General features: G+C 42.9%; 2 protein-coding genes and 1 pseudogene across 6 annotated transcripts in view; all 3 read right to left on the bottom strand.

Moving 5' to 3' along the window:
• The window catches only part of LOC106597228 (zinc finger protein ZFAT), a 75,789-nt gene extending 71,841 nt beyond the window's left edge, over positions 1-3,948 (bottom strand). The window contains 3 exon segments of the mRNA XM_045712771.1: positions 508-786; positions 1,318-1,572; positions 2,464-3,948. Of these exon segments, the coding sequence (XP_045568727.1) occupies positions 508-786; positions 1,318-1,572; positions 2,464-2,482 (553 nt within the window). The 5' untranslated portion in view covers positions 2,483-3,948.
• Positions 3,949-5,564: 1,616 nt separating this feature from the next.
• On the bottom strand, positions 5,565-24,339 carry LOC123723790 (cytoplasmic dynein 1 intermediate chain 1-like; annotated as a pseudogene). Its single transcript, XR_006759652.1, has 18 exons — positions 23,952-24,339; positions 18,822-18,967; positions 18,248-18,365; positions 16,984-17,041; positions 16,365-16,370; positions 15,596-15,655; positions 15,345-15,460; positions 14,232-14,324; positions 13,899-14,061; positions 12,258-12,357; positions 11,883-12,008; positions 11,170-11,317; positions 8,689-8,802; positions 8,288-8,421; positions 7,819-7,963; positions 7,456-7,596; positions 6,737-6,862; positions 5,565-6,304 (listed from the first exon to the last, which is right to left on the bottom strand). The product of XR_006759652.1 is annotated as a cytoplasmic dynein 1 intermediate chain 1-like (transcript).
• Positions 24,340-24,473: 134 nt separating this feature from the next.
• Positions 24,474-27,495, bottom strand: part of LOC106597860 (protein tyrosine phosphatase type IVA 3) — a 61,685-nt gene continuing 58,663 nt past the window's right edge. For all 4 annotated transcript variants that reach the window (XM_045696852.1, XM_045696858.1, XM_045696847.1 and 1 more), the window contains exon 5: positions 24,474-26,237. In XM_045696852.1, the coding sequence (XP_045552808.1) occupies positions 26,120-26,237 (118 nt within the window). In that variant the 3' untranslated portion in view covers positions 24,474-26,119. The remainder of the gene's footprint in view (positions 26,238-27,495) is intronic.

Genomic DNA, 27,495 nt, shown 5'->3' with positions numbered 1-27,495 from the left:
GTTTCAGCATGACAGTTTCCCCGTGCACAGAGAGAGGTACATACAGAAATGGTTTTCGAGATCGGTGTGGAAGAACTTGACTGGCCTGCACAGAGCCCTGACCTCAACCCCATTGAACATCTTGGGGATGAATTGGAACGCCGACTGCGAGCCAGGCAACCTCACTTCTGTGGCTGAATGGAAGCAAGTACCCGCAGCTATGTTCCAACAACATCTAGTAGAAAGCCTTCCCAGAAGAGTGGTGGCTGCGGGGACTTCCTTCCATTCAGCCACAAGAGTGAGGTTCCATATTCCAACTCCATATTAATGCCCATGATTTTGGAATGAGATGTCCGACGAGCAGGTGTCCACATACATTTGGCCACGTAGTGTATGGGCCCTGGTCAAAAGTAGTGCACTATATAGGGAATAGGGTGCCATTTGGGATGTATCCCTAGATGGACCATAAAGCACTATTCTATTTCAATCTATTCTAAACAGACATAAAACAGTTGACTTCACACATACCGTTGTCCTCCTGATCCTCGTCCTCTCTGAGGTCTATCAAGCAGATGTGTTTCATGATCTGTCGCCTGTTGCCGAACACACGGTTGCACTTCTTGCAGTCCAGGGCATTGTCGTCCTCTGGTTCTTCCCCGTCCACTAGCCCAGCTTCTGATTGGGCCTCTACTGTCTGTTGTTTCTGCTTCTTCTGGTTGGAGCTAGTAGTCTCTGTCATGGGCCCATCAGCTACAATCTTCTTGGTTGAGCCCTTAGGACGTCCTCGTTTTCTCTTGACAGGGCTATCTGTGGGGGAAATAGGATCAATGCCATCAATCACACTATTACACACAAACAGACCTATAGGGCCAGTTTCCCAGACACAAATTAAGCCTAGTCCTGGATTAAAAAGAGCTGTCAAAATCGGATTACAATCTGCTACAAATGTTTGAAGGACTACCGAGGCACTCAGTAGCCAATTATTCAGATCGTGGAACTTTGAGAAAAACAAAGAAACACCATAATACGGTCAGTTGTTGCAATGCCCTATTATCCCTGGCTGCTCACCACCTCCACCCTTAGTATCCCTGGCCGCTTTGAAGAGGTGCTCACCTCCATTAGTATCCTTGGCTGCTTTGATGAGGTGTTCACTTCCACCTCCACTCTTAGTATCCCTGACTGCTTTGAAGAGGTGCTCACCTCCACCTCCACTCTTAGTATCCCTGGCTGCTTTGAAGAGGTGCTCACCTCCACCCTTAGTATCCTTGGCTGCTTTGAAGAGGTGCTCACCTCCACCTCCACCCTTAGTATCCCTGGTTGCTTTGAGGAGGTGCTCACCTCCACCTCCACCCTTAGTATCCTTGGCTGCTTTGAAGAGGTGCTCACCTCCACCCTTAGTATCCCTGGTTGCTTTGAGGAGGTGCTCACCTCCACCCTTCTCCAGTGGAGCTGTCAATGGCATGAGGGCCACAATGATGTCATCAGGGTTGAGCCCCTCTGTGTGGTGCTTCTCAGACACATGGGAGAGGAGCTGTGCTCGGTGTGGAGAGAACAGGTTGCACAGTTTACACATGAAGATGGAGGAAGTCCCACCTGTGAATTAACAGACCGGCAGGCCAAGATTAATGTGTGTTTATGTACAAATTTGACCGTGGAAAAAGTTGACGGCCTAATAATAAGATCATTACACATTGAAAGTTGAATTGACAGTTGGCAGAGCATGGTGCTTGCAACGCCAGGATTGTGGGTTCGATTTCCACGGGGGACCAGTACGCAAGAAAAAGACGAGAATGAAAATGTATGACTCACTACTGTAAGTCGCTCTGGAGAAGAGTGTCTGCTAAATGACTTCAATGGAAATGAGATATTTTCAATAGGCTGGCAGTGCATTGGCCTATACATTATACTTGTGTGTTTAGTGCTAGTTGCATGGTTCATTCTTTGGTCAGGGACTGTATATTTTTCCTCTAGCTACCTACCTTTCTTTCTTTCAAAATACTGAATTCAAACCTAGCTAGGGCCTACATGATCCAAGCCAGCCTAGCACCTACAAGCTGAGAATACTGAAATGGAATGAGGTCAGTGCAATATAGTTTATTGGTTTGCTCTGTGTAAACTCTGTAGCTCTCCAGACAGGTTTCGCTACCACTGCAACAGCAAAGATAGTTGAACTCCTGACTCCTCAGCAGTATGACTAAAGACAGCTAAACGCTGGGAGAAACAGGAACAGTTTCGTGATAAATACTTTCTTTACAAACTAAATCCAATAACTTTAGGCCGGACATTTAGCTGCAATAAATGTGCTGTCAATGTTGTGGCTGGTCACGGTAATTATGTGCCCCACTTTTAGCATAGAATAAACTTCACATAATGAGTAATTTGACTACATCTGTTGGCTAGCTTGCTACTTTTACCTAGCTAAGAAATGTTATTTCTCCGAGATAGTACTGTACGAAAAGGTAAACAATCGAGTCGAGTACTTACATGCGGTTGACGTCTCCATGTTTGTAAAATAAAACGTAATACCCTAAGAGTTACATAAATAAATGTACATATCTACATTACTTATTGAATAAGTAATTGAAAATCGTATTTTTATTTGTTTTGGAGGAAGGTTTCTGGCGAATCTGCGACAACAAATATGGCGGATAAAGTCTTCCTGTGGAGAGAAAAGCAGGCTGGTTTGGGATGTCCTCCCCCTGTGGCTGGGATGGCCAGAAGGCATAGTCTACCCTTGATACATTTGTAAAAGGTTTCCACTCTATTCTTCTCTTTTGAATGGGATCCTGTACAGTACTCGCCTTATTACAAAATCCTCTGACATATCATGGTTGGTTACTCACGCCCAGATATATATGCTCAACGGTTATTAAATTGTTGTTCCCATAACAGTAGAACACTAATTTATATAAATAATGTGATGAAATGATTAAGCTTAAAATTAATGTAGCCTACATGGATTTTGAATACAGGTGTGTGAACTGGCAAAACATTTCAATTTGTGAATGAATGTGCATTTTCTTCAGCAATCACTACCATTTTCAACCAGGTCCATAAAATGTTAGGCTAATAGTATGCTATAAACTGTGATATACATTATAAACATTCCAAGGAATAAAATAAACAAACAGTCAATCAATACACATTTGAACATTAAGGAATAAAATAATCAGTCAGTCAATCAATCAATACACATTTGCAAAGTTTATTTTTTTGCAATAACAAACAGTATTGTCATTATTGATCGGTGATAATGCATCCAAATATCATCCATTGATTGCATCTTCTACATGTTAGGTTTCTCATAAAAACTACCAATGGGAATTAATTGCAGCCGCCTTCTCTGTTTGTACAAAAATAAATATTTCCATCTCTTCATGAGTGATCCATTAAATCCCATCCATACAGATTGAAGCTGTCCAAGCCAGTCAAAGTAAACACCCTCTCCCCAGCCTTCCATACAGGCTATAGCTGAGTGTAGGATGTTTACAGTAACTACACTCGGAACGAAGAAGCTAGGATACTTCCATTTCCACAGCAGTAGAACTGGAAGTAAAGCTCACTCACTTGAGTCAGACACACTTTTGTCTGGGAAACACCAGATGTATGAACAAACAATAACATTCAGTTATTTAAATTAAGATGCAAACCTGAGGTTGGTGGCACCTTAATAGGGTTGGACAGGCTTGTGATAATGGCTAGAGCAGAATGGTATCAAATACATCAAACACATGGTTTCCATGCATTTGTATGCCATTCCATTCATGCAGTTCTGGCCATTATTATGAGCCATCCTCCCAATCCACTTTTACTTGCAACCTCTTCCCTCATTCACTCCACCATACATACATCACTGGAGGGTTTACTCCAGTGATGGGAGGAAGAGAAGATGCTAATTTTGACTGGAATGCAGCCCTAGATCTACGAACAACAACACTAGTCTAGGAGTCTGAGGAAGCCTGGAGCAGCAAACACCCTACTGAAAGCTAGAACATGTACATCACAGCTTCCAGTCGGGGATGTTTACAGTACCAGACAACCAATCTTGACAACACACTGAACACATCTGTAAAAATGACACTACTGTATGCAGTCTGTCACTGATAATAGCAGCTAAGGAAATTGGAATTCAACTTTGACCTTGGTCGCCCCCTACAGGGCTGTGAGAAAACATGAACATGTCAAATAAGACAATACTGACAAGTTTATCTATCCATATATTACAACATTCGTTGTTATTCCATTGACTATGTCTCCCTCATACGGTGTCATTTTAGAAACACCAGAGATGGCGAACAACTTGACGTTGGATTTCAACGATCTGCCAGAATAATGGTGTAACTAACTCAGAACCTGGGTTTTGTGAAAAACATTCCATTTCAAATCTTGATCTGCATTATATTTTTTTCAGAGCCCTGCTACATCATAAACAAGCTAGTTAGAAACATTAGGTAACAAAAAAAGCTAGTTATAGCATTTGATAAATTCAATCAGCGTTAGAACAAGCTTCCTAGAAAATAGAGAAGCTAGTTTGCTTGACTTTAATATACGTGGTTTTTAAAAGAACGAAACGAACTTGTACTGCTAGCTACCGCTAGTGCTGCTAACCTCTGCAGAGTGCAATCAAGCACAAAGCTAGCAAGCTAACACGGGCAGAAGTAAGGTGGAGAAAGGCCGACAAGTAGCTTCACAATATTGAACGTAAACATGGATTACTAGGTAGCTAACTACAGTTCGCTACTTGGCTTTAGTCGCCTGTCATTTAGCTAACTGACTTGCAATAAACAGTCAAAAGTAATCTAGTACATTTGCATATTCAGCTAGCCAGCTGTGCTATCCTTCCGAGTAAAGTCAAACATGCTAGCCAGCTGAGCTATCCTTCCGAGTAAAGTCAAACTCCTTCAGGCTTACTAGTGAGGCTTTGCTCCGCTCAGACTGTCCTTCTCGCGACCATGCATAGAATAAACTAAGTACCACGAAAACGAAACGACACTGAAGCCACACCATACGAGAATATCTTGCCGTTTTAAAGCACAACAGTTAAGTTTACCTCCGCCATTCTGTTTCCTTCTGTGTGACTCGCGCTTGTCTTTAGCATGACCTTTAGTTACCCGACACTAATATTGACGTAATTGTCATGGAAACAGAACTCCGCCTGCTACGTGGATTCGCGTACGTTCGAAAATGACCACTGAGCTATAATAAGAAGTCAACGACAGTGGACAAAGAAAGAATAAAGCCACCTCTTTACCAAGATTACCCGTTTCATAAATAGCATCGCAATAGGTCAATTCTTACAGTAGGACGCACAGTACATTCACACGGTGATACTACAACTGACCTCAAATCAATAGCTTACAGTAGCTGACTGGGGATGGTTTATATCAAATTACTGTACAAATGTTTCGATTCAAAATCAAACACAGAAATGGCATAGGTGGAATATTTAAATAATGGTAGTAAAATGTAAAATGCAATACACACTGTAAATGTATTATCTTCAACCATAACCCTAAAACTTCTACTACAGTACTACAGTAGCCCATACAGCCTGGTCTGTGAGATTTGTGGCATACAAATCAGTATTTAAGTTATCCTGATTTTATTGTCAATTGTTGTCCTTACAGCAAAAAGCCATACATTTTTAGACTTATTTCTTAAAACAAAACCATTTTTTTTAACAGCAACCAAAATGTAATAATTATCATGCTGATGCACTGAAAAGCCCAAAGCTACTTAAAAACATTATTAAAGGTTAACTTGGATATCTTGAGAAAACAATGATCCAACTTGTTATTAATGCAGCTTTTATAACCTTGAAGAAAGAACAACATGAACAGATCACAGGAATCTGATCATCAAACCAGTATAATATCAGGATCATATCTAGCTCACTCCAACATTTAGACCCACGTTAGACCCATAAGCACATTATCATTGCAAGCCATATGATTTTGATATCACGTATATACATATCAACTGTTTAATGAACCAATAAATAACCCTAGTAAGAATAGTTGTTGGTCTGGAAAATCCTTGTTTCTTACTTTGATCTATGGAGCATAAGCTTGGAGTCAGTCTAATCACAATGACTTGAATGTCACTAAAGCATGCATGCTGCTGTTGTTATGTCAGTAAATGATGGTTTGTTATCTGTAAATGTCTGTTATCAAGCTGTCAGTCTTGAAACGTTGCATCCATTGATGAGAGGGTTTCAGGCTGCCAGCTCCACGGCCCCCTCTTCCTCTCCGTCCCCGCGGTTGGCACGGATCTCAACTAGGGTGCGGGCGAAGTGGCTCCAGTCCTCAGGGTGTGGCACTGCCAGCTACAGGAGACAAACACAGTCAGTCACATATCAAATCAAAGCAAATCAAATTTTATTGGTCACATACACAATGTTAGCAGATGTTATTGCGAGTGTAGCGAAATGCTTATGCTTCTAGATCCGACAGTGCAGCAGTATCTAACAGGTAATATCTAACAACTCCACAACAAAACCTAATATACACAATCTAGTAAAGGAATGGGATAAGAATATATAAGTATAAAATATATAGATGAGCATATATATGAAAAAAACCCCAGAAAAACAATTGGATAGAAACAACAGTAGGCTAACTAATGTATCCCATTTCAGCAAAGAAGTGAATAAGAATCCAAGGCACAACAACAAGGCCATGAGTTCCATCTTGTTTCAGCTTCAGCACCCAGTCTCTCATCGTTAGAACCCTTTAAATGATGGACTTAATTATTTCACCTCTCCCACATCGTAGATCCAGACACGCCCCTCCGAGTCACCCACGGCAACCTCTCTGCCTCCCGACGCCCATCTCACACGGTTCAGAGCACACGCCCCCTCGATCGTCACACTCGCTGTGGGCACCTTTAAAAAAAAAGTGTCATATTATCTTACAACCACATACCAACAACAGATAGCTATGTAGAAATATGATCAAATCCTATTCTGCATCATACACATCCAGTCCAGGATAAAAGAAAGCTGTACAGTGGTAAACAATTAACTAATAAAAACCCTCATGGAGAAGAACGAGCTGGAGGAGACTGCCCAGAACAGAGTGTGATGGAGAGGAACCAGCTGGAGGAGACTGCTCAGAACAGAGTGTGATGGAGAGGAACCAGCTGGAGGAGACTGCCCAGAACAGATTGTGATGGAGAGGAACCAGCTGGAGGAGACTGCTCAGAACAGAGTGTGATGGAGAGGAACCAGCTGGAGGAGACTGCTCAGAACAGATTGTGATGGAGAGGAACCAGCTGGAGGAGACTGCCCAGAACAGAGTGTGATGGAGAGGAATGGGCTGGACGAGACCGCCCAGAACAGAGTGTGATTGTGAGGAACCAGCTGGAGGAGACTGCCCAGAACAGAGTGTGATGGAGAGGAGTCGTCGATGACCTATGCTCCCAAAGGAACGATGGGCCATAAATAAGTCAAGTAACCTATGAGATTGTGTGACTCACCTCAGTGTCATTGTTGAGGTTCCACAGGTCCAAACGACCCATCCCATCCACGGAGGCAAAGAGAGCCGGATGCACAGGGGACCAACTGACATCATAGACATAGTCTGCATTATCCTCAAACGAGTACAGTGGCTTGTTGTGCTGGAGAGAGAGACAGACACAGAAAGAACAACAAATTCAAATTCTATTCTACGAGAATTCTATTCCATTCTAATTCTACGAAGACAGCGCAAGAATGCTGCTACAGCTGAGGGTTCTTTGGGGCCTTAGGTGGCAGTTTTAACTATCTTGTAATTGTTAGTTAAACATGTAGATCAGGGAACAGGGATAACACCCTGAGTAGAGTAATGTGACTTGTCTTACCTTGATTGACCACAGTTTTACTGTCCAGTCAAAGGAGGACGTGATGAAGAGGTGTGAGAAGTCGACAGTACCCACAGCGTTATGGCAGCTGATCCCAGTCACTGGGCCCTGGTGCCCCTCAAACATCTCAGCTATACCTGCTTTACTGCACACAACAACATAACAAGGCATTCACTTAAGTACATTCAATGAGCCTTAAGATAAAGCTATCATTCCAGATACAGTAGGCTGGTTGGTCGAAGGACACACACATATCGCAAACATCTTGCGCTGTTTTCATTGGAAACATAAATAACATCAACTTCATCAGGTTGCATTAATTTGTAACAATAAAAAACATTGTAAAATATAGATCATGTGAGAGACTGACATTACACACATCCCGCAGTGTCATGTGCTGTTTCTATGGAAACGTGAAGACACATTCATGTTATAAATAACTGTTCCTATTGCGCCTCATCTCACTAACCTGCCGTGGCGGGACGCAGAGTACACCATCCCTTCCTCGCTTCCCACCACGTAGTTGTTAACATCTCCGGCAGGGAAGGCCATTCCTGTTACTGCTACGGGCTTGGACTTATTGTAGACCAGCTCCATACTCTCCTGTTAAATGCATGCTCATATAGTTTACCTCAATAAACATGGAACAAAGACAAATACTAGTCATTTTCTTTATGGATAAAAATAATATATCATGAAATCATTTATTTAGATAAATTCTCTGAGGAGAATTAATAGGAGTTTATTGCGATACATACGTCTCAAATGGCACCCTATTCCCTTTATAGTGCACTACTACCCAATGGACCCTGGTCAAAAGAAGTGCACTATAAAGGGAATAGGGTGCCATTTAGGGTGCCATCTGCTAACCTGAGGCTGAGAGAGCATGTCTAGACTCCAGGAGCACATCTTCCCATCAGTAGACACTGTTATCAGGTTGTTGGCGTTCTGGGTACCCACCACGTTCACACAGTACACTGGGTGCTGGAGGAAAGAACAGTAGGTCGGTTCTTAGATATGTTACCACAAATCTAATGTTGTTCCCCAGACTCTTCTTCCCAACGCTTCTTATACGCAATTGGCCTGGGGACAAGGTTAACACAAATCTGTTTGAAATCTTTTTGAATTTGTAAACAAAGAAAGCCAAACAAACTAGCTTGAATCAGAGATCAGGGGCCGTATATATGAAGCATCTGACAGTAGGAGTTTTCAGATGACAATGAATAAGATTCCATGGACACGGGATACCTGATCCTAGATCAGCATTCCTACTCTAAAACGTTTGATACGGCCGCAGAGGTCACACTGATATAAACACGTTACAGTAGAGTATATGAGAGGCAGAGGGAGGTGTCTGTTAACTTACAGTGTGTTAACTTACATTGTGTTGAGGGAGGTGTCTGTTAACTTACAGTGTGTTAACTTACATTGTGTTGAGGGAGGTGTCTGTTAACTTACAGTGTGTTAACTTACATTGTGTTGAGGGAGGTGTCTGTTAACTTACAGTGTGTTAACTTACATTGTGTTGAGGGAGGTGTCTGTTAACTTACAGTGTGTTAACTTACATTGTGTTGAGGGAGGTGTCTGTTAACTTACAGAGTGTTAACTTACATTGTGTTGAGGGAGGTGTCTGTTAGTTTATAGTGTGTGGAGGGAGGTGTCTGTTAACTTACAGTGTGTGGAGGGAGGTGTCTGTTAGTTTACAGTGTGTGGAGGGAGGTGTCTGTTAACTTACAGTGTGTGGAGGGAGGTGTCTGTTAACTTACACTGTGTGGAGGGAGGTGTCTGTTAACTTACAGTGTGTGGAGGGAGGTGTCTGTTAACTTACAGTGTGTGGAGGGAGGTGTCTGTTAACTTACAGTGTGTGGAGGAGGTGTCTGTTAACTTACAGTGTGTGGAGGGAGGGAGGTGTCTGTTAACTTACAGTGTGTGGAGGGAGGTGTCTGTTAACTTACAGTGTGTGGAGGGAGGTGTCTGTTAACTTACAGTGTGTGGAGGGAGGTGTCTGTTAACTTACAGTGTGTGGAGGGAGGTGTCTGTTAACTTACAGTGTGTGGAGGGAGGTGTCTGTTAGTTTACAGTGTGTGGAGGGAGGTGTCTGTTAACTTACAGTGTGTGGAGGGAGGTGTCTGTTAACTTACAGTGTGTGGAGGGAGGTGTCTGTTAACTTACAGTGTGTGGAGGGAGGTGTCTGTTAGTTTACAGTGTGTGGAGGGAGGTGTCTGTTAGTTTACAGTGTGTGGAGGGAGGTGTCTGTTAACTTACAGTGTGTGGAGGGAGGTGTCTGTTAACTTACAGTGTGTGGAGGGAGGTGTCTGTTAGCTTACAGTGTGTGGAGGGAGGTGTCTGTTAGTTTACAGTGTGTGGAGGGAGGTGTCTGTTAACTTACAGTGTGTGGAGGGAGGTGTCTGTTAACTTACAGTGTGTGGAGGGAGGTGTCTGTTAACTTACAGTGTGTGGAGGGAGGTGTCTGTTAGTTTACAGTGTGTGGAGGGAGGTGTCTGTTAGTTTACAGTGTGTGGAGGGAGGTGTCTGTTAACTTACAGTGTGTGGAGGGAGGTGTCTGTTAGCTTACAGTGTGTGGAGGGAGGTGTCTGTTAGTTTACAGTGTGTGGAGGGAGGTGTCTGTTAACTTACAGTGTGTGGAGGGAGGTGTCTGTTAGTTTACAGTGTGTGGAGGGAGGTGTCTGTTAACTTACAGTGTGTGGAGGGAGGTTTTTGTTAGTTTACAGTGTGTGGAGGGAGGTGTCTGTTAGTTTACAGTGTGTGGAGGGAGGTGTCTGTTAACTTACAGTGTGTGGAGGGAGGTGTCTGTTAACTTACAGTGTGTGGAGGGAGGTGTCTGTTAACTTACAGTGTGTGGAGGGAGGTGTCTGTTAACTTACAGTGTGTGGAGGGAGGTGTCTGTTAACTTACAGTGTGTGGAGGGGAGGTGTCTGTTAGTTTACAGTGTGTGGAGGGAGGTGTCTGTTAACTTACAGTGTGTGGAGGGAGGTGTCTGTTAACTTACAGTGTGTGGAGGGAGGTGTCTGTTAACTTACAGTGTGTGGAGGGAGGTGTCTGTTAGTTTACAGTGTGTGGAGGGAGGTGTCTGTTAACTTACAGTGTGTGGAGGGAGGTGTCTGTTAGTTTACAGTGTGTGGAGGGAGGTGTCTGTTAACTTACAGTGTGTGGAGGGAGTTGTCTGTTAACTTACAGTGTGTGGAGGGAGGTGTCTGTTAACTTACAGTGTGTGGAGGGAGGTGTCTGTTAACTTACAGTGTGTGGAGGGAGGTGTCTGTTAGTTTACAGTGTGTGGAGGGAGGTGTCTGTTAACTTACAGTGTGTGGAGGGAGGTGTCTGTTAACTTACAGTGTGTGCCGCAGCAGACAGAGGGGTCCTCTGGACGGGGGTCCTCCTGTGACTACGGTTATCCCACAACACAATCTGTCCAGAGTACGTTCCCCCCCACCACCAAGTTAGGATGGAACTGAGCAAAGCCCACAGACATCACTGATGACTGAGACAGAGAGAGAGAGAGGGGGAGAGAGAGAGAGGGGGAGAGAGGGGGAGAGGGATATAGAAAGAGAGAGAAAGAGAGAGAAGCAGATAACCAGAGGAGGCAGAGACAGAAATAGAGAGAGCGATAGAAGAGAGAGAGAGAGTAAAATGAGATGGCCAATATACAGCAAAACTACCTAGAACAATATAATAATTATTTGAATCGAGTTAAACCATGTTAGTTTTTATTTTACCTTCATTTAACTAGGCAAGTCAGTTAAGAACAAATTCTTATTTACAATGACGGCCTAGGAACAGTGGGGGCAGAACGATAGATTTTTACCTTGTCAGCTCGGGGATTTGATCTAGCAACCTTTCGGTTACTGGCCCAACGCTCTAACCACTAGGCTACCTGCCATTATATCGTGTGACATTCAACAATACATTCCCTTCCATTATGTTCTTAACTTGTGGTTCTGAATGTTAGCAAATGAAATGACTTCAACGTTGTAATGATGAAATGTCATCCATCCTCTCTCAAGCATCAGTCTTACGTCACATCAGATCAACAAACAGCTGCTGACCTGGCAGTGAAATGTATACTCTGGAGTGGTCTTCTTGAACTTCATGTTCCACACCAGCGCTATCCCATCAGGCTCGTGTGGAGCATCCTCGTTGCTGTTGTAAGAGGCCACCATCAGTTCAGGGTACTGCAAAGACACAATATAGTATAGAACAGGACTGGCTTGTTACTTCAACCAAGTCTTCTTCTTCTGTCTTGACCATAGAAATGGAATGAACAGAACAGGCTTGGAACCTCTGACCATGACTGGTAAACTCAGGGGTGCACTCAAAGTGGCATTCATTCTAGTTCTGTGGTCTTGACATAGACAAATAAAGGAAATGAAGGAAGTAGATGCATCAGATATGTTCTAAACTGGGAGAAAGTTCCATTGTACCTGTGGGGACCAGTCTAAGCAGGTGACTACTCGGTGTTTGGACCAGTGATCGTCATGGAACACACGGTTGAAAGACAGATTGGATCCACCTTGCATGTCCCTGATAAGGCAGAAAGGGAAATGGGAAAGATGTTCGCTCCAGTTCTACTCCGATTCTACTCCGCGATACTCCGGCGCTACTCCAGTTCTACTCCAGTTCTACTCCAGTTCTATTACAGTGCTACTCCAGTTATACTCCAGTTCTACTCCAGTTCTATTACAGTGCTACTCCAGTTCTACTCCAGTTCTATTACAGTGCTACTCCAGTTCTACTCCAGTTCTACTCCAGTTCTATTACAGTGCTACTCCAGTTCTACTCCAGTTCTATTACAGTGCTACTCCAGTTATACTCCAGTTCTATTACAGTTATACTCCAGTGCTACTCCAGTTCTTCTCCAGTTCTATTACAGTGCTACTCCAGTTCTACTCCAGTTCTATTACAGTGCTACTCCAGTTCTACTCCAGTTCTACTCCAGTTCTATTACAGTGCTACTCCAGTTCTTCTCCAGTTATATTACAGTGCTACTCCAGTTATACTCCAGTTCTATTACAGTGCTACTCCAGTTCTTCTCCAGTTATACTCCAGTTCTATTACAGTTATACTCCAGTGCTACTCCAGTTCTTCTCCAGTTCTATTACAGTGCTACTCCAGTTCTACTCCAGTTCTATTACAGTGCTACTCCAGTTCTACTCCAGTTCTACTCCAGTGCTACTCCAGTTCTTCTCCAGTTATTCTCGAGTGCTATTCCAGTGCTACTCCAGTTCTACTCCAGTGCCACTCCAGTGCTACTCCAGTTCAACTCCAGTGCCACTCCAGTGCTACTCCAGTTCTACTCAAGTTCTAATCCAGTTCTACTCCAGTTCTATTACAGTGCTACTCCAGTGCTACTCCAGTTCTTCTCCAGTTCTACTTCAGTTATATTACAGTGCTACTCCAGTTATACTCCAGTTCTATTACAGTGCTACTCCAGTTCTAATCCAGTTATACTCCAGTACTACTCCAGTTCTACTCCAGTGCTACTCCAGTGCTACTCCAGTGCTACTCCAGTTCTTCTCCAGTTATACTCCAGTGCTATTCCAGTGCTACTCCAGTTCTACTCCAGTGCTACTCCAGTGCTACTCCAGTGCTACTCCAATTCTTCTCCAGTTATACTCCAGTGCCACTCCAGTGCTACTTCAGTTCAACTCCAGTGCCACTCCAGTGCTACTCCAGTTCTACTCAAGTTCTAATCCAGTTATACTCCAGTTCTATTACAGTGCTACTCCAGTGCTACTCCAGTTATACTCCAGTGCCACTCCAGTGCTACTCCAGTTATACTCCAGTGCCACTCCAGTGCTACTCCAGTGCCACTCCAGTGCTACTCCAGTGTAATGTGTACTTATTCCTCCCATAACATCCATCCACAGGGAACATGGTGTGCATCCTAAATGGCCCTATTCCTTGGATATCCTGCAATAACTGCGACTTTTAACTTTTTCATTAATGGAAATTAAGTACAAAGCTGTGATGAGCTGATGAGCCCTATGGACCTTGGTCAAACGTAGTGCACTACATAGGGATCAGGGTGCCATTTGGGACACGGCCATGCTCAATGTTCTCACCCTTCTTTGTCCTCCAGGTCCCGGCCGCTGTAGTCGAAGAAGATGTCTCCCTCCTCGGCCAGCGCCCGCTCCACCACAGAGACCGACCGCTCAAAGAACACCAGGAAGTCCTCTGAGTGGAGGATCTGTTCCCTCTCCTCCTCCGTCAGCTCTCTGGCATGGGCTGAGAAGGATCACACACATTGTGATACCAGTGTTGAGAATATATGTTGGTTGTATATGTTTGGCTAAATCTGATTTATCATCAAATAATCCCCATGCAACAAGTCACCTCAGAGGTTGCGAGTGCTTTTTCTAACAGCAGTGTGTTAAAGAACATAAAGTCATTATTACTCTGTTTACTGTCCTCTGCCTCTCCTTCCTCCTCCAACTGGTCAGTCTGAGGGGAAGCTTTAGGCTCACTGCTCTCCTCATCCTCTTCTTCTTCTGGGAGGAAAGACGTGTTTTATGTTCTACACTACAGGAGGCTGCTGAGGGGAGAACGGCTCATAATAACATCCAGAACGGAGCAAATGGAATCGTATCCATGTGTTTGATGTATTTGATACCATTCCACTGATTCCACTCCAGTCATTACCACGAGCCAGTCCTCCCCAATTAATGTGCCACCAACCTCCTGTGTTACACACAAACATACAACATAGGCTTCCACATTGTTTCACTCTGTGGGGAGAGAGCATATTGAAAATATCAACCATACCCATTCATACTAACCAACCTAGAGCTCTACATTAAAAGTATACATTTCAAGAGTCTACTTCAAGAGTCAACTTCAAGAGTCAACTTCAAGCGTCAACTTCAAGTGTCAACTCAAGAGTCAACTTCAAGCGTCAACTCAAGAGTCTACTTCAAGAGTCAACTTCAAGAGTCAACTTCAAGAGTCAACTTCAAGCGTCAACTTCAAGCGTCAACTCAAGAGTCAACTTCAAGAGTCTACTTCAAGAGTCAACTTCAAGAGTCAACTTCAAGAGTCAACTCAAGAGTCAACTTCAAGCGTCAACTTCAAGCGTCAACTCAAGAGTCAACTTCAAGAGTCTACTTCAAGAGTCAACTTCAAGAGTCAACTTCAAGTGTCAACTCAAGAGTCAACTTCAAGTGTCAACTCAAGAGTCAACTTCAAGCGTCAACTCAAGAGTCTACTTCAAGAGTCTACTTCAAGAGTCAACTTCAAGAGTCAACTCAAGAGTCAACTTCAAGCGTCAACTTCAAGCGTCAACTCAAGAGTCAACTTCATGAGTCTACTTCAAGAGTCAACTTCAAGAGTCAACTCAAGAGTCAACTTCAAGAGTCTACTTCAAGAGTCAACTTCAAGAGTCAACTCAAGAGTCAACTTCAAGCGTCAACTTCAAGCGTCAACTCCAAGAGTCAACTTCAAGAGTCAAATTCAAGAGTCAACCTCAAGAGTTCTTTAAGCGTCAACTCAAGAGTCAACTCAATATTCATTACCTTCAGACTGATGTGCTGCTGAAGGAGTCTGGGTCTCTTTAGTGTAGGTCACAAGCTCTTTGGGAACGAAGTCAATCTGTACTATTTTTGACGCTCCAAGTCTGTGCATCCTGCGCCTGAAAGATGAACACTCTGCTATCAGTCAAGAAAAATATAACCTTTGTGTAAGTCCTATGGGCTCTGGTCAAAAGTAGTGCACTATATAGGGAATAGGGTGCCATTTGGGAGCAGAATCAAGAGGAAAGACATACCCCAGCTCAGAGTCTGCCTGCAGCTGGAGAGCAGAGGGGTCCGTGTCCCACTGCAGGGTCCTAAACACAGCAGCAGGGGGGCGCCAAAACAACACAAATGAGTCCATACATCAACTCAAGGGACATCACTTTTAGAACATATGAATTCATGCATGACAGTGTGTACACAAAACAAACATTAAACAAAACACAGGATGGATCCCAAATTCCACCCTATTTTCTATGTAGTAGTGCACAAATGTTGACCAGGGCTCATAGGGCTCTGGTCAAGAATAGTTGACTATATGGGGAATAGGATGGCATTTGGGACAGAGACACATTCACAGTTCCACTGCCTCAATAGAAGTTACATTCACAGTTCCACTGCCTCAATAGAAGTTACATTCACAGTTCCACTGCTGTCACTGATGTCACATAATCAACTGATGTCACATAATCAACTGATCTCACATAATCAACTGATGTCACCGATGTCATGTAATCAACTGATGTCACATAATCAACTGATGTCACATAATCAACTGATGTCACATAATCAACTGATGTCACATAATCAACTGATGTCACTGATGTCACATAATCAACTGATGTCACATAATCAACTGATGTCACTTATGTCACATAATCAACTGATGTCACATAATCAACTGATGTCACATAATCAACTGATGTCACATAATCAACTGATGTCACTGCAGGACGACCCTGAAGTCTCCCTGAACAGAAACATCTTCTCCATAATCACTAGTACATCGACTCTGGTTCTTACCTATATCTGATGTCCCATTACAAGATGAAAAGAGAAGGGATAAACATCAGATACTCTGTGCCACTGTGCACATATACATTGTCTGAGTCCCAAATGGCACCCTTTTCCCTACATAGTGAACTACTTTTGACCAGAAGTCCTATGGGCCCTTGTCAAAAGTAGTGCACTATATTATTTACTGTAGGGAATAGAGTGCCATATGGGACACAGACATTTCCACAGTTCTCAATGTCATATGTTCATGATGTTAGCTACATTGATAGACTAACATTTACAAATTGTTAGAACCAAAGAGAGAAGCTTTTAGCATACAATATACCTCGTTGTTGTTGTATAGAATGCCAATACCAAATATTTCCAGTTGTACATCCATTTGTCTGTGTGTGTTCATATAGAAAATAATTGAACAGTACTAAAATACCTTCTGCTTGTTTGTAATAGTGAACATTTTCCATGACATCAATACTACATCTGATAGCAGTTGTGTGTGTGTGTGTGTGTGTGTGTGTGTGTGTGTGTGTGTGTGTGTGTGTGTGTGTGTGTGTGTGTGTGTGTGTGTGTGTGTGTGTGTGTGTGTGTGTGTGTGTGTGTGTGATAGAGTAAAGAGCATGTTCCATACCTTCCCACTGTCCCCCCATCTACGGACTCCTGGCTGCCAGCATCACTGGTGGTGCTCACTGATTGTGAAGAGGGAGACATAGGGGTTGGGACTAAATAATGAAAATAACAGGTATCCCATGTTAAGAGCTGCAGAGGCTGCACTGGTGGCCAGCAGTCAGAGCCCCACAGCCAAACCAGAAGGGTTCCAAATCAACAGGATGGATTGAAATGGTTCAAAGCAAAGGAAGAAGAATTCACAAGAAAAGAGGGGAAGAGATCGTCAACTTTCTGATGGAAACCCAACTGGTTTGTGACATAATAATGCACGACCACCAAGCTAGTGTGAAATCTGTCAGTATGTTGACATAGCATATCAAACTAACCATCTGAACTGAATACATAGATTCATACCTGCAGTAGTCTCTTAAAATACATGAATATATAACCCTACCAACCAAATCACTGGATTCTTATTACTAACCTTTTGAACGTGACACAATGGAATTTCAATGTGTTTATGCCATAAAGGAAAAATTAGAGTCAATTAATAATGTAAATGATTTGTTTGAATATATGATATAGTGTAAACTGAAGATCATTTCATGACCTGATTATTTTGTATGGAGACCATTACCACAAGATATACTCATTAAACAAAGACAGGCCAGTTTCCCATACACAGATTAAACCTAGTACAGGACTGAAAAACATTCTCACTGGAAATGTTTTTCGTTAGGGTAGGATGATCTCAGAATGGTCAGTAGGATGGTAGGATAGGATGATCTCAGAAAGGCCAGTAGGATGGTAGGATAGGATGATCTCAGAAAGGTCAGTAGGATGGTAGGATAGGATGATCTCTGAAAGGTCAGTAGGATGGTAGGATAGGATGATCTCAGAAAGGTCAGTAGGATGGTAGGATAGGATGACCTCAGAAAGGTCAGTAGGATGGTAGGATAGGATGACCTCAGAAAGGTCAGTAGGATGGTAGGATAGGATGACCTCAGAAAGGTTAGTAGGATGGTAGGATAGGATGATCTCAGAAAGGTCAGTAGGATGGTAGGATAGGATGACCTCAGAAAGGTCAGTAGGATGGTAGGATAGGATGACCTCAGAAAGGTCAGTAGGATGGTAGGATAGGATGACCTCAGAAAGGTCAGTAGGATGCTAGGATAGGATGATCTCAGAAAGGTCAGTAGGATGCTAGGATAGGATGATCTCAGAAAGGTCAGTAGGATGGTAGGATAGGATGATCTCAGAAAGCAATAAGGATATGACTGGTATACCTAATGGTGGTTCTGGTGAGATCCCAATACTCTGCAGCAGCGCCTCCGTCTCTCTTCGTTTGCGGTCCAAGTCAGAATCTTCAGAGACATTCTCTGTTTTCTGCTGCAGACTCTCAGACTGAACAGGTGTTGGGGAGAACTTCAGTATCACTGTCTCTGTCCCAAATAGCACCCTATCCCCTACATGGTGCACTGGCCAAAAGTAGTGCATTATATAGGGAATAGGGTGTTATTTGAAGCCAAAAGTAGTGCATTATATAGGGAATAGGGTGTTATTTGAAGTGCATTATCTAGGGAATAGTGTGCCATTTGAAGTGCATTATATAGGGAATAGGGTGCCATTTGAAGTGCACTATAAAGGGATAAGGGTGCCATTTGAAGTGCACTATATAGGGAATAGGGTGTCATTTGGATCGGAGCCAGTGTAGCTCCACAAAGACTTGAGAAACACTACCAACCCAAATCAGACGTCTGATATACTGTTATAGAAATGCTCTATTCATCCTCATTTGAGATGCTGAACTAAACCAAAGAAGTTCACATCATATTCAAATTAATAGAGATTTCTCCTCACCTCTTTCTTTTTCCTCTCCTCCTCCTTTCTCTTCTTCTCCTCTCGTATTTGAGCTAGCCTCTGTTTCTTTCGCTCCAGCTCAGCTTTCAGGTCACTTTTGTCAGACATCTTCGTCCTACTAGATAGATAAGAAAGCAGCAATCTGCCTGTTGATACATACAGCAGTTAGCCTGGTTCATTCTGCATGTTGATACATACAGCAGTTAGCCTGGTTCATTCTGCATGTTGATACATACAGCAGTTAGCCTGGTTCATTCTGCATGTTGATACATACAGCAGTTAGCCTGGTTCATTCTGCATGTTGATACATACAGCAGTTAGCCTGGTTCATTCTGCATGTTGATACATACAGCAGTTAGCCTGGTTCATGCTGCATGTTGATACATACAGCAGTTAGCCTGGTTCATTCTGCATGTTGATACATACAGCAGTTAGCCTGGTTCATTCTGCATGTTGATACATACAGCAGTTAGCCTGGTTCATGCTGCCTGTTGATACATACAGCAGTTAGCCTGGTTCATTCTGCATGTTGATACATACAGCAGTTAGCCTGGTTCATTCTGCATGTTGATACATACAGCAGTTAGCCTGGTTCATTCTGCATGTTGATACATACAGCAGTTAGCCTGGTTCATTCTGCATGTTGATACATACAGCAGTTAGCCTGGTTCATTCTGCATGTTGATACATACAGCAGTTAGCCTGGTTCATTCTGCATGTTGATACATACAGCAGTTAGCCTGGTTCATTCTGCCTGTTGATACATACAGCAGTTAGCCTGGTTCATTCTGCATGTTGATACATACAGCAGTTAGCCTGGTTCATTCTGCATGTTGATACATACAGCAGTTAGCCTGGTTCATTCTGCATGTTGATACATACAGCAGTTAGCCTGGTTCATTCTGCATGTTGATACATACAGCAGTTAGCCTGGTTCATTCTGCATGTTGATACATACAGCAGTTAGCCTGGTTCATTCTGCCTGTTGATACATACAGCAGTTAGCCTGGTTCATTCTGCATGTTGATACATACAGCAGTTAGCCTGGTTCATTCTGCATGTTGATACATACAGCAGTTAGCCTGGTTCATTCTGCATGTTGATACATACAGCAGTTAGCCTGGTTCATGCTGCATGTTGATACATACAGCAGTTAGCCTGGTTCATTCTGCATGTTGATACATACAGCAGTTAGCCTGGTTCATTCTGCATGTTGATACATACAGCAGTTAGCCTGGTTCATTCTGCATGTTGATACATACAGCAGTTAGCCTGGTTCATTCTGCATGTTGATACATACAGCAGTTAGCCTGGTTCATTCTGCATGTTGATACATACAGCAGTTAGCCTGGTTCATTCTGCATGTTGATACATACAGCAGTTAGCCTGGTTCATTCTGCATGTTGATACATACAGCAGTTAGCCTGGTTCATTCTGCATGCTGATACATACAGCAGTTATCCTGGTTCATTCTGCATGTTGATACATACAGCAGTTAGCCTGGTTCATTCTGCATGCTGATACATACAGCAGTTAGCCTGGTTCATTCTGCATGTTGATACATACAGCAGTTAGCCTGGTTCATTCTGTATGTTGATACATACAGCAGTTAGCCTGGTTCATTCTGTATGTTGATACCTACAGCAGTTAGCCTGGCTCATTCTGCATGTTGATACATACAACACAGTAGGACCACTGGAAAATTCACCAATTCTCTCTGAGAACTGCTATCCTGAGTGCCAGTCTGTTTGTGCTAACATGCCAACTCCTTGTCCTTCCTTGTCATGTATGTTTGGCTTGACAATGAGCAATGGAGTTGGCAAGAGCACAGACAGTTTTGGGATTAGGCTACAGAAGGAGACAACAGATCTGGGACCAGGCTACAGAAGGAGACAACAGATCTGGGACCAGGCTACAGAAGGAGACAACAGACCTGGGACCAGGCTACAGAAGGAGACAACAGATCTGGGACCAGGCTACAGAAGGAGACAACAGATCTGGGACCAGGCTACAGAAGGAGACAACAGATCTGGGACCAGGCTACAGAAGGAGACAACAGACCTGGGACCAGGCTACAGAAGGAGACAACAGATCTGGGACCAGGCTATAGAAGGAGACAACAGATCTGGGACCAGGCTACAGAAGGAGAAAACAGACCGACAACAGATCTGGGACCAGGCTACAGAAGGAGACAACAGATCTGGGACCAGGCTACAGAAGGAGACAACAGATCTGGGACCAGGCTACAGAAGGAGACAACAGATCTGGGACCAGGCTACAGAGGGTGACAACAGATCTGGGACCAGGCTACAGAAGGACACAACAGACCTGGGACCAGGCTACAGAAGGAGACAACAGATCTGGGACCAGGCTATAGAAGGAGACAACAGATCTGGGACCAGGCTACAGAGGGTGATGACCAGGCTACAGAAGGAAACAACAGATCTGGGAACAGGCTATAGAAGGATTCAACAGATCTGGGACCAGGCTACAGAAGGAGACAACAGACCTGGGACCAGGCTATAGAAGGAGACAACAGATCTGGGACCAGGCTATATAAGGAGACAACAGATCTGGGGCCAGGCTATAGAAGGAGACAACAGAACTGGGACCAGGCTACAGAACTGCATGGATAACAGAATTATTATAATTTTATATTTTTTATATTTTTATTGAACCTTTATGTAACTACGCAAGTCAGTTAGGAACATATTCTTATTTAATATATATTTTGATTTGTTTAACACTTTTTTGGTTACTACATGTGTTATTTCATAGTGTTGATGTCTTCACTATTATTTTACAATGTAGAAAATTGTAAAAAATAAAGAAAAACCCTTGAATGAGTAGGTGTGTCCAAACTTTGACTGGTACTGTAGGTTCAGAAAGCTGGCTGGTAGACAAGATTAAGAATACCCTTTCTAGCACTAAATATAGGTGTTCTACAAAACCCTTCAACACTACCATTAAAGTTGATTACACATCAATCCAGGGGTCATGCACAGCATCATGTCCACCTCCGTCTCTCTTTATGTATGGTTGTGTTGTCTCTCTTGTCGTGATGTGTGTTGTGTCCTATATTTATATTTTATTTATTTTACATTTTTAATCCCAGCCCCCGTCCCCGCAGGAGGCCTTTTGCCTTTTGGTAGGTCGTCATTGTAAATAAGAATTTGTTCTTAACTGACTTGCCTAGTTAAATAAAATAAACAAATATAGGTTTAATCTCTGTATCAGTATCATGTCCACCTATAGGTTTAATCTCTGTATCAGTATCATGTCCACCTATAGGTTTAATCTCTGTATCAGTATCATGTCCACCTATAGGTTTAATCTCTGTATCAGTATCATTTCCACCTATAGGTTTAATCTCTGTATCAGTATCATGTCCACCTGTAGGTTTAATCTCTGTATCAGTATCATGTCCACCTATAGGTTTAATCTCTGTATCAGTATCATGTCCACCTATAGGTTTAATCTCTGCATCAGTATCATGTCCACCTATAGGTTTAATCTCTGTATCAGTATCATGTCCACCTATAGGTTTAATCTCTGTATCAGTATCATGTCCACCTATAGGTTTAATCTCTGTATCAGTATCATGTCCCCCTATAGGTTTAATCTCTGTATCAGTATCATGTCCACCTATAGGTTTAATCTATGTATCAGTATCATGTCCACCTATAGGTTTAATCTCTGTATCAGTATCATGTCCACCTATAGGTTTAATCTCTGTATCAGTATCATGTCCACCTATAGGTTTAATCTCTGTATCAGTATCATGTCCCCCTATAGGTTTAATCTCTGTATCAGTATCATGTCCACCTATAGGTTTAATCTCTGTATCAGTATCATGTCCACCTATAGGTTTAATCTCTGTATCAGTATCATGTCCACCTATAGGTTTAATCTCTGTATCAGTATCATGTCCACCTATAGGTTTAATCTCTGTATCAGTATCATGTCCACCTATAGGTTTAATCTCTGTATCAGTATCATGTCCACCTATAGGTTTAATCTCTGTATCAGTATCATGTCCACCTGTAGGTTTAATCTCTGTATCAGTATCATGTCCACCTATAGGTTTAATCTCTGTATCAGTATCATGTCCACCTATAGGTTTAATCTCTGTATCAGTATCATGTCCACCTATAGGTTTAATCTCTGTATCAGTATCATGTCCACCTATAGGTTTAATCTCTGTATCAGTATCATGCCCACCTATAGGTTTAATCTCTGTATCAGTATCATGTCCACCTATAGGTTTAATCTCTGCATCAGTGTCATTGTGTATCTATCAATGCCAGAAACACAAACTAATGTATGGGCAAATGGTTGGGATGTTCAGTTTGACATGAAATTGTGTGATTGGACTGACAAAGCATAGTGAGAACCTAACATCATTTATTCTAATTCTATGGATGGAACTATTTACAGCACTAGGAGCCAAGGAGATGCAACTACCAAAGATGCAGTTACTACAGTGGAATGTGGCAAGTACATTTTGAAAGCAAATTATACATTTGATACTAAATGAACAATCGTACAAATATTTTCTTTGCCTGCATGATCAGTAAGGAGGTGCTATTAAATTATGAAAATGAGAAGTGGGAACGTAATGCAAAACATAAATAAAATGACAAAACACTATGAGACAAAAAATTACTTTATTTTAAATCCTGATGGATGACCGAGCAGACGGGGGCATGCAAAAAAACAATCAGAAATGAGGATTGTAGCATCCGGCATGATGGTCGAGAAATGTTGATATCAAGCATTCCAAATACTGTACATCATACAGTATTTGACTGTGTGGACTAGCCTATTATAACAACAACCAATGAATTAATAAAAATGAAAAGGCAATGGCCCTGGATGCCATGGTAGGCTTATTACGCTGTAAATACATTGAACATGTTTTGCTACATTTGCAGCACATTGAATACATTTCCTTTCTAGATTGTTCTCCCCATCACCAGTAAAACCATGTATTCTCCAGTTAAAATCGTGGTGCGCCTAGGTTCACACACAATGACCAGAACACATTTTTAACCGTTAGACTTGGCCTACATTGGGTTCCGGCTAATAAGGATGCTCATGCAAGACAAAGATGCATTTTAATTAGCCTACCGTCTGCACTGTGCCTTGCGCTTATCTCGGGTCCTTTCCAGAATGAGCTATATCGGACGTGCCACAGGCAAAAAGACCTGCGTGATTTATATAGCCAATATCACCACGGACCAGACATTTATATAATACAACAAAGAACATAGAATTTGCCGCTCGAGCTCTGCCCTCTTTCTCAATTGGAATTAGATTCCGTCCGGAAGTGGCCTGCATGTTGTTCATCATACGTCATAGTTGTACAAACAGGAATGGAATATAGATGTTACTAATCTGGAATATAGATGTTACGTGTACTATATTATTATCTCAAATTAACAATATGGTGATTGAAGAGAAAACGATAAATCTATTTCAGAAATTGCACAAACTGTAATTCAGGCCACTACTAATAGTGTGTGAATAACTACACATGGTCTCTAGATGGCGGCATTTAGCTTGTTTTCACGACAAGGCAAAAGTGGTTGTTTAAAATGATTCGTTCTCCCACAAGTCAACTCCCAAACAAAAGCACAAAACAGTCCAGCATACTTTTAACAATTACTTTATTTCTTGTACTTCATTAACTGTGAACAATCTGAAGTGGGTTACTTCCAAGGCAGCAGATAAATGTGACAGCTTTCTTCCCAGGATATGAGTCATTCCTTCAGTACCTGTCCTTAATTAACTAAGAACGCGTCTTGCACCCTATTCCCTATTTAGTGCACTACTTTTGACCAGAGCCCATAGGACTATAGTCAAAAGTGTGCTATATAGTAGTGCACTACAAAAGGGGAATAGGGTGCCATTTCGAGGTAAGATGAGTGACTATATCCACACTGACAGATACAGAGCCTGGACGTTATTTCTGAGCAGACGGTTCAGTTGGCTGTTTTTCATCCCAGAGATGACTACGGTGCACCGTCATGTTTACGTTCCCAAAGCATAGATGCGCGTCCCAGATGGCACCCTATTCCCTATATAGTGCACAACTTTTGACCGGAGCCCATAGGGTCAGTGCGAGTCCATGTGTGTGTATATTTCAAGGCATTGAAGCCCATAGACCTCTGGTCAAAAGTAGTGCACTATATAGGGAATAGGGTGCCATCTGGGACACAGTGTTGCCTACCAAGCCCACCCAGGCTCAGCTGACTCCTACATGATACACTGAGATCCTTCATGTTGTACAACAGAAGCAGCCAGTGGTGAAGAATCCTAATCCCAGAGTATTTCATATCACAATGTAAAAAATATTGCTATTTAAAAACCAGCAACTCAGCACAAAACCTTGTCCTATATTAAGTCCCATCCGCATCCCCATATCCTCAGAAATGAAGGAGACAAGGACATGATTCTAACAAGTGTTACCTTCCATGCATTATGAAACCGGAGCAAGGAGCAAGATGACTGAGCTCTGTGGATGGCATTCAATTTAACAAAGACGTTCAACTGGATCTTCTTCAAACATTGAGATAAAAACACACAGACAGCAAAAAATCTCTTCTTTTTCATGATTATTTCATTCATGTCATCATGGCTAGCAGGGGCTTTCAGTTAACATGGTGTATGGTGATGCAGACCTGTTGTGACAGCTAGTGGTGGGTCGGTGTGTTTCATTGACAGTGCTTTGGGTTGGGTCAGTGCTACCAAGCAGCAGGGAGGAAAGAGGAACGATCAGGCCTGGGACCAAGCTGACAGTGTTGCTGCTGGTTGAGGGGTTGGTCTGGTGGTCGATGGCTCTGTGTGTGTATGTCACAGTATGTCACAATCAGTGCAAAATAGTTTGTCAGTGTGTGTGTGTGTGTGTGTGTGTGTGTACTTGATGGAAATCGGGCTTGTTCGCTTTTCCTCTCTACGAGTTCAATTGGCCGGCAGTTGGGGACGAATGTGTTCATTCAAAGACATCAGAGAGAAGATGGTCTAACAGCCCTGAGAGTGAGAAGCAGAAGAATCCCAACAGAACAGTGGGAACTAACTGTCCCCATGGAGACAGACAACAGGTCAAGTCCTAAATGCATCAAAGGGGGGTGTAGGTCGGTCCAATATTAAAGTTGATGTAGTCGTTCTATATGGGTCAGAACAGGCAGGCTGCGGGGTCACACTACAAAGGGGGGTGTAGGTCGGTCCAATATTAAAGTTGATGTAGTCGTTCTATATGGGTCAGAACAGGCGGGCTGCAGGGTCACACTACATCATCACATCACACAGCACTTGTTCTTGTGTTTGTGAGGGTCTTTGAAGCGCAGTCTCTGTCTGGAGCGGTATTTCTCCAGGTAGGTCAGCTGCTTGCTGTTGATCGCTCCCCTGCGCTTCCTGAGGAGACACAGAAAGACAGGTCTACTGTTACTCCCTACAGGAACCTCTGTTGTGTCCCAATTGGCACCCTGCTCACTACCTCTGATCAGTGTCCACCCTGGTCAAAAGCAGTGCAACATTTAGAGACTCATCAACACTGATTATTCACTTTGTATCTTATATGTGAAGCGTAACAGCTTGACACTGTAGCCCCACACACACACAATGCTAACATGGATAGCTTCGCTGTATATAAGGGCCCTCATGTAAAGAGACATTTATAATTCACGTAGGGGATGATTTTCCTGGATCCACACGAAGCCTATTTATTCCTGGACTAAAAAGCACTTTCAATTCAGATTGTCCATTGAGCATGGTGCTCAGTCCGGGAGGGCAGTAGGCTTGATGTTTTTCCAGAAAACCCGACCCATAAAGAAGAGCCTATGAGTGTCAGAAGAATCCAGAGGTGTGCAGAGCCCTGGCTGAGGGAAAGACACTCCCAGCTCAAACCACATAAACCTCCTCAGTGGAGAGCGGTTCAATCCCTTTCTCCCTCCTCATGATGTCCCATAAACCTCCTCAGTGGAGAGCGGTTCAATCCCTTTCTCCCTCCTCATGATGTCCCATAAACCTCCTCAGTGGAGAGCGGTTCAATCCCTTTCTCCCTCCTCATGATGTTCCATAAACCTCCTCAGTGGAGAGCGGTTCAATCCCTTTCTCCCTCCTCATGATGTCCCATAAACCTCCTCAGTGGAGAGCGGTTCAATCCCTTTCTCCCTCCTCATGATGTCCCCATCTGAAGCTACAGCTGTCAGATGAAACAGGAACAACACTAAACAGGTTGAGTGGACTTCCACTCTCCTTAAAAACATCAAGAGACAGAAAGTGAGGTGTTCATACTGCCTGATGAACTGAACTAAATCTGAGGTGTACATACTGCCTGATGAACTGAACTAAATCTGAGGTGTTCATACTGCCTGATGAACTGAACTGAATCTGGAGGAGAGGTGTTCATACTGCCTGATGAACTGAACTAAATCTGAGGTGTTCATACTGCCTGATGAACTGAACTAAATCTGAGGTGTTCATACTGCCTGATGAACTGAACTAAATCTGAGGTGTTCATACTGCCTGATGAACTGAACTAAATCTGAGGTGTTCATACTGCCTGATGAACTGAACTAAATCTGAGGTGTTCATACTGCCTGATGAACTGAACTGAATCTGGAGGAGAGGTGTTCATACTGCCTGATGAACCTGGAGGTGAGGTGTACAT

Source organism: Salmo salar, chromosome ssa02, assembly GCF_905237065.1.
Source record: "Salmo salar chromosome ssa02, Ssal_v3.1, whole genome shotgun sequence".
Lineage (NCBI taxonomy): Eukaryota > Metazoa > Chordata > Actinopteri > Salmoniformes > Salmonidae > Salmo > Salmo salar.
The sequence above is the reverse complement of the archived record's forward strand: the minus strand, read 5'-3'. Positions and strand labels throughout refer to the sequence as shown.